The sequence below is a fragment of the Labeo rohita genome, chromosome 4, assembly GCF_022985175.1.
Source record: "Labeo rohita strain BAU-BD-2019 chromosome 4, IGBB_LRoh.1.0, whole genome shotgun sequence".
NCBI classification, from domain to species: domain Eukaryota; kingdom Metazoa; phylum Chordata; class Actinopteri; order Cypriniformes; family Cyprinidae; genus Labeo; species Labeo rohita.
Genome location: NC_066872.1, coordinates 22,161,876 through 22,175,642, shown reverse-complemented (window position 1 = coordinate 22,175,642; position 13,767 = coordinate 22,161,876). Strand labels below are relative to the sequence as shown.

Sequence of the window (13,767 nt, the reverse complement as noted above, 5' to 3'; positions counted from 1 at the left end):
TGCAGCATGCTAATATAGTGAATCTGATATATACCAATAACAATGCCTAGAATATTAAATGTTGAACATTGAACATCACATTAGAACAATTTATTGTCAGCAAATTAGAAAACAGAACAAAACTCAATCTCACAACAATAGACTATAAAATAAATTTAAGTCTGCCTTAAAAAAAATAAATACTATAAACAATTCTAATGCACTTTAGAGAGAATGTGTTAGAGAAAACAGACAATTTAATAGAACAGTACATATAGACTAAATGTAGTTGGCATGTTATAAAAAGAGACACTGTGGTTGAAATTATTTAACAAAAATGAAAACTAAGTAATAATGAATTAGTTATTACATTTATAAACACATTCAGTACATCCAGGAAACTGTAATACAAGGTTCATACACAAGAGGGGAGCACTCTAAATAAAAACATGAACGAAACTTCATGTTAGTTTCAATTTTACTTGTTTGTTTTATGTACAGCGCCTTGAGAAACTGCTTTAAAGGCGCTATATAAAAATAAAGTTATTGTTATCATTATTATTATTATTATTATTATTATTATTATTATTATTATTATTATTAAGTGTTTAAAAAAATATTTTATAAGTATTTTTTAAACCAATAAATAACATACGGTTTACATATAAAACACTTATAAGGTGATTAGTAATATCAGAAGTGGCATGCCTCCTTTAAGTGACGCCTACGGCGTGACATCACGGGCGAAGCATGGGGTGTTCCCGACGCAACGCGTCGCAGCTGACGGAAGTGCAGAGCGCTTGTGTTGTTGTGCTCGGCTTGTGTCATGTACGGCGGTCTGTGAGGTTGCTGTGAGATGAGCGGTAGGATCGTGTCATGACATCCGCGAGCATTATGGCAGCTCTATCGGGTCAGAGCGATGATTCCGCCGAACCGGACCAGTCCCTGCAGCACATGCTGAAGGCCATCGCGGACGAGCGGAACCGCCTGAACGTCAGACAGGACCTCAGCGGACTGGGTCAGTACATTCAACCGTAAACACTCACCCCTCGAGCCTGTCACAGTCTCTGTCATTCTTTAACGCTGCAGACACGTCCGCATAACTTGATTCTATTATGACGATCAAACGCGAAAACAGGCCGCGGTCATCTACTATTGTTTCAGCTGATGGTCCTTTATGACATCATAATTCACGAGGCGTGCCGCCGCTCTCTCGCGCCTGTGATGTCATAGTCCTGTCCGCTCTTTTCAGCATTAGAATTCAACATCTATCTATCTGTCCATCTATCCTTTTTGACTACGTGTCTGTCAGTCTGTGTAATCGGATTAAATGTCAGCATATAACGTTAAATGTTTTACTTTGTTATGGTAGACTAAATCACAACACAATTCTTTCTTAGTTAACACCTGTTGAAAATGACATTGTGCTGTAATGTATGATACCGGCTACATACACAGAATGATTATAAAAATTCCTTGTGAAATTACACTTTGTCTGATTGGTTTCATTGGCATTCCCTTTGGCTTGGGGATTTCCCATCTTATTAACAGAAAAGAATGGCAAGGTTTCTGATTGAAGTTTTTGGTGATGTTCTACAAGGAATTTGATGGTTCATATCATCATAATGCGTGTTTGTATCCATTAAGACTAGGTTTTGTTACTAAAATCCTGAAAATTCCTTGAGGAGATATCCCATCTCATATTACTCTTAAAGGACTTGTGTCTTGTTGTCAGGGTCAGAGTTCCTGTGATTACTGAGTAACTTAAGTCATATACGAATTCATCATCTAAACTCACAGCAAACACATTAGAGTGACTCGCTCTTAATCATTCTGAATCGTATATTGTAGATATTTCAGTTTTCCTTACTTAAACCAGACTATACAAAGAAAAGTAATTTTAGCCATTTTTAAAAACATCTTTGATTATGATGTGGTGGTGTGGTCTTTGTGCTTCTCTCTCTCTCTCCGTCATCTTTCTTTGATGATTTGTCCCTTTTTAATATTTCATTCTCTGTGCGACACTCTTAATGTTTAGAGTTTTGCACAGCACTTCACTTCTGCTTCTTGAACATCTTCCTCTGGTTACAACCGGCATGCCTAGTATTGAAATATTACACTTGCTGTTTTTGATGTCTTTTTTCTTTGTAACAATTTAGTAGAAGGTTAACTTTATGTATTATAAACTAATACATGACTGTTTTTACGGCTTTTATTATACAAGAAGAATGTTATGCTTAACTTATAATATTGTTCATTTTTATTTTGTGTCTTTTTCATAATACATTAACTAATGTTTATTTATGTTTATTAATGTTGCAAATCTAAAATGGCAATGTGGATATTAGCATTAACCCACTGTAATAAATGCTATAAAAGTACAGTAATCTACTGCATTAACAGAATTTCATCTTATTCTAAAATGTTTAAAACGTTTCCATTAGGGGTAACTATCTGTAGCTGTGAATATCACAACTTTAGGCCAAGTTGTCCTCAAATTGTTCAGCTAAACAAGCAAGCTCCATCTGAAGAACATGTCTGTGATGTCATTGAACCCTTTCAATCCCAATAGTTCAGTACTAGGAATTAGACAGTAACAGTAACTTGGCAACTGTACGATTTACCCAACAAAATATTCAAAAGATTTCCAAAAATTTCCAGTGGACAAAAGTCCCAGAGTGTAAAAATGAGACCTTAAGGTCTTTAAGGTATTACAAATAATAATAATAATAATAATAATAAAATAAATCCTTAAATGAATTGTTCTGTCTACTGTGATTAAATTCTGTTTTGTTTCTAGCTGCAGAAGAACTGAAACATTTCAGTAGCTGTAGTGAAACTGAATGAAGAAAAAGCAATGTTGTTGTGCTGGAAGTGCTTTAGATGGTATCTGAGTGTGGAAGTTTGTCTGTTGCTGTTGATCTATAGCATCTGTTCAGAGGTCAGAGATACTGGACTTCACTGTGATAACTTGACATAACACTTGTCCTGGTTGTTTAATTTGTTTGTGACCAAAGATAAATTAATCTCAGCTCATGGATTTAAAACTTCAGGTGATGATCAAGAGGCAGCTTTTTGAGCAATGTATTATCACCTTTAGTAGTGGAATTTAGAAAGAGGAAGTACTGCTGGATATTTGTTCAGTTTTCCTGAGGATCCACCACTCAACAAGCTTAAAGGGGTAGTTCACTTGGAAATGAAAATTCTGTCATCATTTACTCACCTTCATGTTGTTCCAAACCTGTATTCATTTCTGCTGATTTTTCTTCATTCTTCAAAATATCTTTTGTGTTCAGCAAAATATAAAATTCATACAGGTTTGGAACAACTTAAGGGTGAGTAAATGATGATTTTCGTTTTTGTGTGATCTATCCCTTTAAGCTTGTTGAGTAGTGGATCCTCAGGCAGAACTGAACAGATATCCAGCAGTATCTTCCTCTTTCTAAATGGGGATGTGGAAGTCTAGGTCCTATGATCATTTCTCTTTTTTTGTAGATTGAGAAGCATGGGAGTAAAGGTCATGTTAGGAGTTACTAAAGCAGCACTTTAGCTCCTTTTCAGATGACGGGCGCTGGTGCAGATCTCGAAGTGTTCCGGTTTTTAGAACAACTCTCAGTCTTGATAGATTGACACTTTGTCACTGAAGGTGTCACCAATCACCTGTACAATTGCAGCTAATAATGACATAAAGACACTGACTTCAATTTCTTTTAAAATGTTTTTCAAATGTGTTTCCAAAACTTTTAATCTTATGTAAAGTCTATTTATTTGTGTACCCATGTTATTCTTTGGAAATTGATTGAATGGTGAAAAATGGTATTTTCATACTGGAATGAAACCAGAAATGCTAAAATGCTAAAACAATAACTCAATGACAGTTTTAATTTGTTAAATATTTTCCATGCAGTGGAAAAACAAGTCATGTCAGAGGTGAAACAACTTTTTACAATTGTGATGAAATATGAGAATTTAGAATAATATACATCATTACGATGTTTACAGACCAACTGTGTATTAAGCAAGTAAATTGGATGAATTTCATATTGACTGTAATATCTTCAAAACTGTTTGTCAAACTTGCAAAAACATTGTAAATCACCAATAACATCTGACAGCAATAGTCAGAATTGTTTAAATCTGCTTAAAAAATGGTTTGCAGTCAGTTATTATACTGCATACTAAAAGTAAGCAAAGAAAAAAAAGGCACCAAATATTGCTAAGAAGGCATCACAAGTGCCTTTTCTGTGCTTTTAGGTTAAATGAAATTCACTGTATTTAATTTTGATTCTTTTTTTTTTTTTTTATTAAGGGTGCTTCAAGGATGACCGCATAGTGTTCTGGACATGGATGTTCTCCACATATTTCATGGAGAAATGGGCACCCCGTCAGGATGATATGCTCTTCTATGTGCGCCGCAAGCTCTCCTACGTCAGTGCAGACAACACAGAAGGGAAGAAGGTAAGATTAAGCTATTAATTGTCATTGAGTGAGGTGTAGAGATGAAAACAGAGAATGGATCCACAAATTTCACACCTGGTAGTAAGACCGTTTCATGCATGCCCTACCTTTTTTTTGAGCGCTGCAACTTATAAATGGTAGCATTTTTCATTATGTCCCAAACAAAGACTTATATAGTGGTTAGTTCACCTAAAAATGAAAGATCTTTTACTCAGATCTTTTACTCATTCTCATGTTGCTCTAAACCTGTATGACTTTCTTGCAATAGAAAAATGAAAGTAACTGGTGTCAAGTGTTGTTTTGGTTTGTTTCAAAACAGTTCAAAGAATGTTCAGAATTTCATCCCATTTAAGCAAAAAAAAAAAAAATTGTACATGTTTTGAATGAGGGTGAGTAAATGAAAACAGAATTATTATTATTATTTTTTTTTTTGGTAAAGTGTCTCTTTAACATCTATTATGTCCTATCTCCTTACTTTATCTTTATAATAACCTTCTCCCAAACAGTTAAAAGAATTAGAGACTAAATAAAGTTACAAACACATCTTAGATAACAGAGAAATTGCTTTATAATGAATCATCTGGGCATGAGATTTATGGGATAGAGAATGTTGGATGGGCATATTGGATGCACTTGGCAGAGCTAATTTACGAAACTTGAAACCGTAGTTGGCAAGTACCTGCTAAAGCTAAACAGTCTTTCTGAGACAGTTAATCTTGCCTACATTAATAATGTCATGTTATGAAAATTTGAGATCATCAAAAAAGGTTTGAAATAAGTGTGTGAGACCAATTCCGTTACATATAGCCATTTTAACATGTCCCATGTGGCACTACCTAGACTGAATGCAGAGGAGAATCAGATGTTCCACCAAAAATTCCTGTCCTGTCAAAGCACAAGTGTGGAGCATCTGAACTGGGATTTAATTTGCTGTGACTTGTGTTGGTTTCAGGTGGAGGTCGAGGTTTACAGAAGAGACTCTAAAAAGCTGCCTGGACTCGGTGATCCTGACATCGACTGGGAGGAGAGCGTCTATCTCAATCTCATCCTGCAAAAAGTAAGCAAACCTCCATGATCAGATGCTGCAAGGTATATGCACAATGTAAACAAAATTAATTGCTCTAAAATATAAACAATAAACCAAAGACTAATCTTTCTCTGACAGAGAAGTTTTCATAATGTTGTTTTGGTATAATTTTGCTCATGTAGTCCTTGTGTCCCACAGCTGGATTATGTGGTCACATGTGCAGTTTGCACACGCTCAGATGCAGGAGACATCCACATCCACAAAAAGAAATCTCAGGTAAGACCACATCTGTGCAGCTGGGATACAACTACGCAGTTCAGATGCAAGGTAGAATGGTAGGCAGTCTTACAGTTTAGTTAGACGTCTTTAGTCTAAACTTAAGGTTATGATACTAGAACATGATCATCATAAAAGGAATTGTGTGCACTTGTTAGTAATAAGGTGTTTACTGCACAAAATCATAGTAACAGGGTTGAGAGTCTTGCAGTTATCCATTATTAGCTTTAGCTAAAGATTGACACTAGAAGGTGTTTTATTATTAGATAATTTAATGCACTTTTTTGTAATCAGTTATTCAAAAAAAACTAAGCAATAGAGTTGACATAGTCATGCTTAATCTAATGTCTTGTTTACACAAAATCATAGTAACAATCTGTTATTAGGCAAATCATAAGGTTATGAAACTACAAATTGTAGTTTCAGACTATAAGTTTAAAGCATAAAGCATCAGTTGTTTATTACACTGAATAATCGTAACAGGTTTGATAGTTAGACCATTCAGTCAGTCGTTATCAGAAAAACTATAGGATTATGAGACTACAAGCTACTCTACAATCACTGCACAAAACCATAATAAAAAAGTCTTTCTTTCCATACATTCTCCATCATAATCATCTAAACAGAAACTCAAACTAAACAAACTGATAACAGACATGAATTAGTCCTTGAAGAGTTTACTTCTTTCTAAGGGTATTGACACATACATGTCATAACTGAATGATTTATTGTTATTTCTATGTATTTGCAACTGAAAACAGTGGATCTCTTTACTTGCAGCAAGTGTTTGCCTCTCCAAGCAAACACCCAATGGACAGCAAAGGGGAGGAATCAAAAATGAGCTACCCCAACATCTTCTTCATGATTGACAACTTTGAGGAGGTAACCTTTATTTAGGCTTTCAAATGACATTGTGGTGCTTGATCAAACCTGCTGGTAATTTCAAGAGCTGTGTGCTGCAATATCAGGTTAATCAAATGAGAGACATGTGTGGCATAAAACATAAGGAAGTAAGCTATATCTGGTTGGTTTTCAAAATGATATCGTCCTGAGGTATGTAGGAACAGGTTAGACAGGTTTACGTGGTTTTCCTGGTGTTGTTGCTACCTAGCTCAGCCTTTCCTAGTTGAAATGAAAAAGTTTATATATATATATATATATGTATTTATTTTTTTTTCCAGTAATGTTTATTTTATTTCAAGTAATGAACATGTTTTATATGGTTTTTGTTTTAGTTAATGATAATAATCCCACTTTCTATTTTATGGTCTGTTTGTACTTTGATTTATCAGCCTGTTCATGCTGATCAGATCAGAGAACATCATGGTTTGTCATGCTGTGTAATGTCATGATAATACTTCTGCTCGTAAACTGCCTGGAGTTTCAAGACAAAGTGTGTTTTTCTCCCACTACACATGGCTGGGTGGCTGCTGAATTATACTCTGCGTAATGTAATAATTAAATGAGCTGAACAAAACAGAGGGGCCAAAACAGTGGTAACTGTACCACTGGTGATCTGTACTACATAAACACATTAAAGGAGTAGTTCACTTCCAGAGCTAATATTTACAGATAATGTACTCACCCCGTTGTCATCCAAGATGTTCATGTCTTTCTTTCTTCAGTCGTAAAGAAATTGTTTTTTGAGTAAAACATGTCAGGAATTATCCCCATATAGTGAACTTCTGTGGTGCCCAAAGTGCAGTTTAAATGCATCTTCAAATGGGTCTAAGCAATCCCAGCTGAGAAATAAGGGTCTTTTTCAAAAAAAAAAAAAAAAAATTAGATACTTTTAACCTCCAAGGCTTGTCTGGTGTGTACTCTGTGCAGTCCCGTTCATGACAGTTAGGGTAGGTTGAAAAAACTTCTTCTCATTTTCTCCTCCAACTTCAAAATTGTCCTACATCGCAGTTTTACCCTTTTTTGTAAAGGGTGTTTGAGCGATGTAGGACAATTTTGAAGTTGGAGGGAAAATGAGACGTACCCTAACTGTATCAAACCGGATTGCATAGAGTACACGCAGAGCTAGACAAGACGAGCATTTGAGGTTAAAAAGTATATAAATTTTACATTTTTTAATAAAATGACCAATCGTTTATCTAGATAAGACCCTTATTCCTTGTCTGGGATTGTTTAGAGCCCTTTGAAGCTGTATTTAAACTTCATTTTGGAAGATCAAACTCGGGGCACCATAGAAGTCCACAATGAAGATAATTCCTGAAATGTTTTCCTCAAAAAACATAATTTCTTTACGACTGAAGAAAGATAGACATGAACTTCTTGACAACGGGTGAGTACATAATCTGTAAATTTTTTCTCTGGAAGTGAAATACTCCTTTAATTGGTAGTTCTCTATAACCACCATTGCTGTAATTTTCATCATTGGCTGTGATTGTTGTGTGTGTTGGGCAGGTTTTCAGCGATATGACTGTTGGAGAAGGTGAGATGGTATGTGTGGAACTGGTGGCCAGTGACAAAAGCAACACATTCCAGGGTGTCATCTTCCAGGGCTCCATCCGCTACGAGGCCCTCAAAAAGGTCTATGATAACCGGGTATGCTTCCTTTTACATTTGTCCAAAATATTTATTGTCTTATACATATGCTTCCTTTGTATATTTCATGGTGTTTCCTGTGTGTACGTCTTTATAGGTGAGTGTGGCTGCTAAGATGGCCCAGCGGATGTCATTCGGCTTCTACAAGTACAACAACATGGAGTTTGTGCGGATGAAGGGTCCTCAGGGGAAAGGTCACGCTGAGATGGCTGTGAGTCGAGTGCCGACTGGAGACACCTCACCCTGCGGCACTGAAGAGGACCAAGACTCCCCTCTTCACGAGAGGGTCCGTTAAACACGTTTTCTGTTCCCAATTTCACGCTGCAATTTCAGTTAATGAATAGTTAACCTTTTGTTCACTGCATTTGAAAATCATCACGTAATGACATCTGATGAAACTAATTTCCGTTTTTGAATTAATTGATAGCCCTGTTTTCCTCATAGGTGACTTCATTTAGCACTCCCCCGACCCCAGAGAAAAACAGACCCTCCTTCTTCTCACCATCACTCCGCCGGAAAGTGCCCCGAAACCGAATTGCTGAGATGAAGAAATCCCACTCGGCAAACGACAGTGAGGAATTTTTTAGAGAAGAGGATGATGAAGGTACACGAACACACGGGGACAGTACTTAAATTTAACAACACTGAACAGTTTTAGTGGCATATATATGTGATTTTTATATATATATATATATATATGATTAACTGTCTATATATATATGTATGTTTATATATATATATATGTTCCTTCCTCGCAAAAATAATACGTTCAGCTTTATTCCATCCAAAGTGAAATTAAAGGTACTTTCCTCTCTCCTCAGACTTGTGCAATGCCACAAACTTGCGCTCCCGCTCTCTATCGGGAACGGGTCGCTCTCTTGTGGGTTCTTGGCTCAAGCTGAATAGAAAAGAGGAGTATTTCCTGTTGTATTCTCATCTCACCTATGTGACTCTTCCTTTGCATCGCATCACCACAGGTACAGTAGACCTGCCCTCCATACAAACATGCTTCATTTGCATCTGATAGCCATGAATCATAGTTTCTAAGTGGCTCTATTGTTTCTTTTTTTAGATATTCTGGAGGTGAGACAGAAGCCTATTTTGATGACATAGCATTTACTGACTCCTCAAAAACCTTGTTACCAAGTGCCTCCTCACATCAGGCCCCCGAGGAACCGCCGTGTGGCGTATGGACAGATAACCAAAAACAAAAACTATGAACAATACGCAACAGTGAACGAGAAGAGGAAAAGGGAAACCTAAGGAACAAACTCCATCAAGAAGTGCCTCTTCCACATGTTCTTCTGCCTGTGGCTTCAGAATGGCTCGAGACCTGGAACTGAAGTGGCACTAGACTGTGACACGAAAGGGAAATGTTTATTGGGAAATGAAACCTAATAAACGAATGTCGTTCTTGTAAATACACTGCTGCTTAGATACTCAGTGAAATGTACCGACCACAGCCGTCTCCCTTCAACCCTCCTTCAAGAGACACTCGTAGGTTTCACGACATTACTGATTTTGTGTGTAGTATATTTTCCAAAGGACGTTTCCTCTCAGCTCTAGGCCTTAATACATCACTAACCAGCTAATATATATCAAACGTCGTCTTTTTAATAGCCCATCGCTGAATGAATCGCAGATGTCCAGCAGATGTCCTCCTGTACTTATAAGACTGTCTATTACTTGATACATTTGAGGGGATTCATTATTTCCAAACACTAGCGAACATGACGTATCTCCTGAGAAGACTCTGACGCATGTTTCGTAGGCCGGTTTCGTAGGCCGTAAGCCATTTCCGGTAGATGGATGACGACACCACCTGAGCACAGTTTTTGGAAACATCTCCGTCCACAAAGACACTTTGTCCTTAAACGTGACACTAGATCACACGATCCCACCCAGCAGACGTTGCTTTTTTTAATTTTTGGATTTGCTGTGTTTCTTCGAGTTTGGTGACTGTCGTCTTTGAGTTTCAGTTTTGAAAACTCTTTTGCACTAAAGGGCTTTTGGAGTTGAACATGTATCGCCAACCCAAAGTGTCAGTATTATTTTGTTTTGTACATGTGTGTCAGCTGAATGTAATAACTGATCCGACAGCTTTAATATCTATTTGATATTTGATAGGCAGATTTGCCAGCAGCATTTCAAAAATGTTGTTCAAACTATTTTAAGACCCTAGTCTTCAGTTTTATTTTGTTTTTTGCTTAAGGTGCAAAGCTTCAGTGGAAGGCTGTTTTTAAGGAAGTCCCAGTTTGTTAAATGCTTTACATGCGCTTTTGTATCAAGTGGTAATTTAGCAGTAAATGTGCATGTTGTCGTTATTTATGTTGTAATATATATACACCTTTTCTGTACATCTTTATGAAAATACACATTATAAAAAAAAACTTGTTGAAATTTATTGCTCTTTTACTAAAAGTATATTGTGGGACATCACACAAATTCTTGGAGATTGCAAAATGTGTAGGGATCACCTTGATTTATGTAGGGCTACAGACTGTTTCAAAGGAAACACCAGATGCAAACTTCCTCAAACATGAGACAAATTCAAATCCTGCTGCTTTAAAAATATACAATAGTGTTATTATTCAGCTCAGGTTAGTATAGTGTTGATTCAGTTAATTTCAAAAACTGTGAATTTCAGTATAAATGTATACTGACAATAAGAATAATTATGAAAATTTGGGGTAAAAATAATTTATTATGGAGGCCCAGTAGTATTAGCATACAGGTGCATCGTGAAAAAGTTTTTTTTGTTTGCAAAATATTTCAAAAACTGAAACTTTCAGATATTCTAGATTCATTACATGTAAAGTAAAATATTTCAAAAGTTTTTTTGTTTCCAGTATTTCAAAATATTAGAATATTTACACTTGAGTTTCATTAAATGTCCATCCCTGCAGTATAAATTCCAGGTATCTCGTGTTCTTTGAAACCACAATAATGGAGAGACTGCTGACTTGGCAATGGTCCAGAAGACAGTCACTGACACCCTTTACAAAGAGGATAGGTCACAGAAGGTCATTACAGAAAGAGGTGGCTGTTACAGAGTGCTGTTTCAAAGAATATTAAATGCAAAGTTGACTTGAAGGAAGAAATTGAGTAGAAAAAGGTGCACAAGCAACAGGGATATTTTGCAAGCTTAAGAATACTGTCAAGAAAAGCCAATTCAAACATTTGGGAGAGCTTCACAAGGAGTGGACTGAAGCCGGAGTCAACGCATCGAGTCACCACACTCAGACGTCTCAGGAAAAGGGCTACCAAGCCAATTCTAAAACAGAAACAACGTCAGAAGCATCTTACCTGGGCTAAGGAGAAAATGAACTGGACTGTTGCTTAGTGGTCCAAAGTCCTATTTTCAGATAAAAGTAAATTGTGCATTTCATGCTGAAATCATGGTCCTCCAGAGTCTGGAGGAAGACTGGAGAGGCACAGAATCCAAGCTGCTTGAAGTCCAGTGTGAAGTCAGTGATGATTTGGGCTGCCGTGACGTCTGCTGGTGTTGGTCCACTGTGTTTTATCAAGTCCAAAGTCAGTGCAGCCATCTACAAGGAGATTTTGGAGCACTTTATGCTTCCATCTGTGGACAAGCTTTATGGAGATGCTGATTTCCTTTTCCAGCAGGACTTTAGCACCTGCCCACAGTGCAAAAAAACACTTCCAAGTGGTTTGCTGACCATGATATTACTGTCCTTGATTGGCCAGCCAACATGCCTGACCTGAACCCCATATGGAATCTATGGGATATTTTCAAGAGAAAGATGAGAAAGAGTCGATCCAACAATATACAGACAAGCTGAAGGCTCAGTAGTGCCTCAGCAGTGCCACAGGCTGATCACTTCCATGCCACACCTCACTGATGCTGTAATTTGTGCTAGCAGCAAGTCATTTGCGCTGCCGACCAAGTATTGAGTGCATAAATGAGCATACTTTAAAGAACTTGAACATTTCTGTTTTGCAAATCCTTTTCTTGATTTGACCTTATGAAAAAAAAAAAACACTTTTGAAATGTTTTACTTTATATGTAATGAATCTAGAATATATGAAAGTTTCAGTTTTTGAAATAAGTTACAAACAAAAAATAAACTTTTCTCACAATATTCTAATTTTCTGAGTTGCACCTGTACAATGTACAACAAAACTGAATCCTCTTACTGATGTGGATTAGTGATGGGCACTTTCGAAACACTGACAGCTATATGAAGCTTCCAATCTGTTTCAGAGCTTGTTGAACTGGCCACATCATGAAATTTCAGCAAACAAGGCTCTGCTGGGCAAAACAGATGATTTTATTACTACTGGCCTTGGAGTTTTTTGGTCATACTGTTTCAAACTTTGGTTTATAAACATTTCGAAGTACTGATGCTTAGCCGCTAAATGTCATTGATGTGGTTCTTTTTAAAATTATTTCAGTTCAATTTTAGTATATATGCTTGCATAATACAAAAAAGCAATATTTAATTGCTTAGTTTGCCAAGCCTTGCCAATTAAACATAAAATTAGCACTACAGTTTACAAATATATATATATATATTTAATTATTTGTAGGTTACATTTAATAAATACATTTAATAGATTTGCAATTGTTTTGCAAAACATTATTTAGACAGATTTTTTTTTGTAGTATACATGTGTACATATCTGCAACAGTTTCACGATTCTATGATTTGTGGCAGTCATTGATTTAGGCTGACAACTGTTTGATTCAATTGATTCTCTAAAAAGAACTGCATAGAACAAATTGACCAGCACATCATGCTGTATGTTTTCTGCATGCCGACAGTAATGACAATGCAATAGAAAGTGGTTTTCAGATTGAATTCACAAACCGTGAACTCATAATAATGTGAAGTCATTTATATAGCTAAATGTTGGTGATTGTATGTACAAACAGAACTCAGTGAGCAAACCATTATAAAACCACATCCAATTCAGCATCAAAAATCTTTTGAACCAAAATTAATTGTAGTAAAAATGAATTTTAAATGATTTTTTTTTACAAATAAATAAATAAAATCAATCAATAAAAAAAAAAACAACAATATCCCGACTGCCTCCCGCATTTCGCATGTTACTTCAGCATTTCCCCCTTTAAATTAAAACAACAAAATAATTTAAATTATTAAAAAAAAAAAGAGACAAGAACAGGTATTGTTTTAGTTTTAGGACAACTTTGATGAAAAGTTTTGATCCACATCAAATGTTGACTACTGTATATACTAAATGGTTAACATTATTAGTTTCTACAGCAGCTTTCCACTGTTTGAAAACATTGATTTGTCAGCCCTGTTATCAGTTCTGTTTATCTTTTTAACTTCATAGTTTTAATTTTAATTCTATTGTTGCTAGAAAATTATTCAAAGAAAAACTTCGTAATATTTACAGTCTATACATATTCAGAAGCATGTCAGGTTGTGTTTTGCATACATCTGAAAATATATCTTGAAAATCAGTGGTATTAAATCATGAAT

The 13,767-nt window shown here is 36.0% G+C and overlaps 1 protein-coding gene across 1 annotated transcript; it reads left to right on the top strand.

Annotated features, from left to right (window-relative positions):
• The first annotated feature begins 717 nt into the window (after positions 1–717).
• Positions 718–10,699, top strand: kiaa0930. Its single transcript, XM_051107682.1, has 10 exons — positions 718–997; positions 4,289–4,437; positions 5,390–5,494; positions 5,663–5,740; positions 6,521–6,622; positions 8,153–8,293; positions 8,391–8,579; positions 8,738–8,897; positions 9,115–9,270; positions 9,366–10,699. The coding sequence occupies exons 1-10, from the start codon at positions 856–858 to the stop codon at positions 9,404–9,406; spliced, it is 1,263 nt and encodes a 420-aa protein (XP_050963639.1). The 5' UTR covers positions 718–855; the 3' UTR covers positions 9,407–10,699.
• The last annotated feature ends 3,068 nt before the right edge of the window (positions 10,700–13,767 follow it).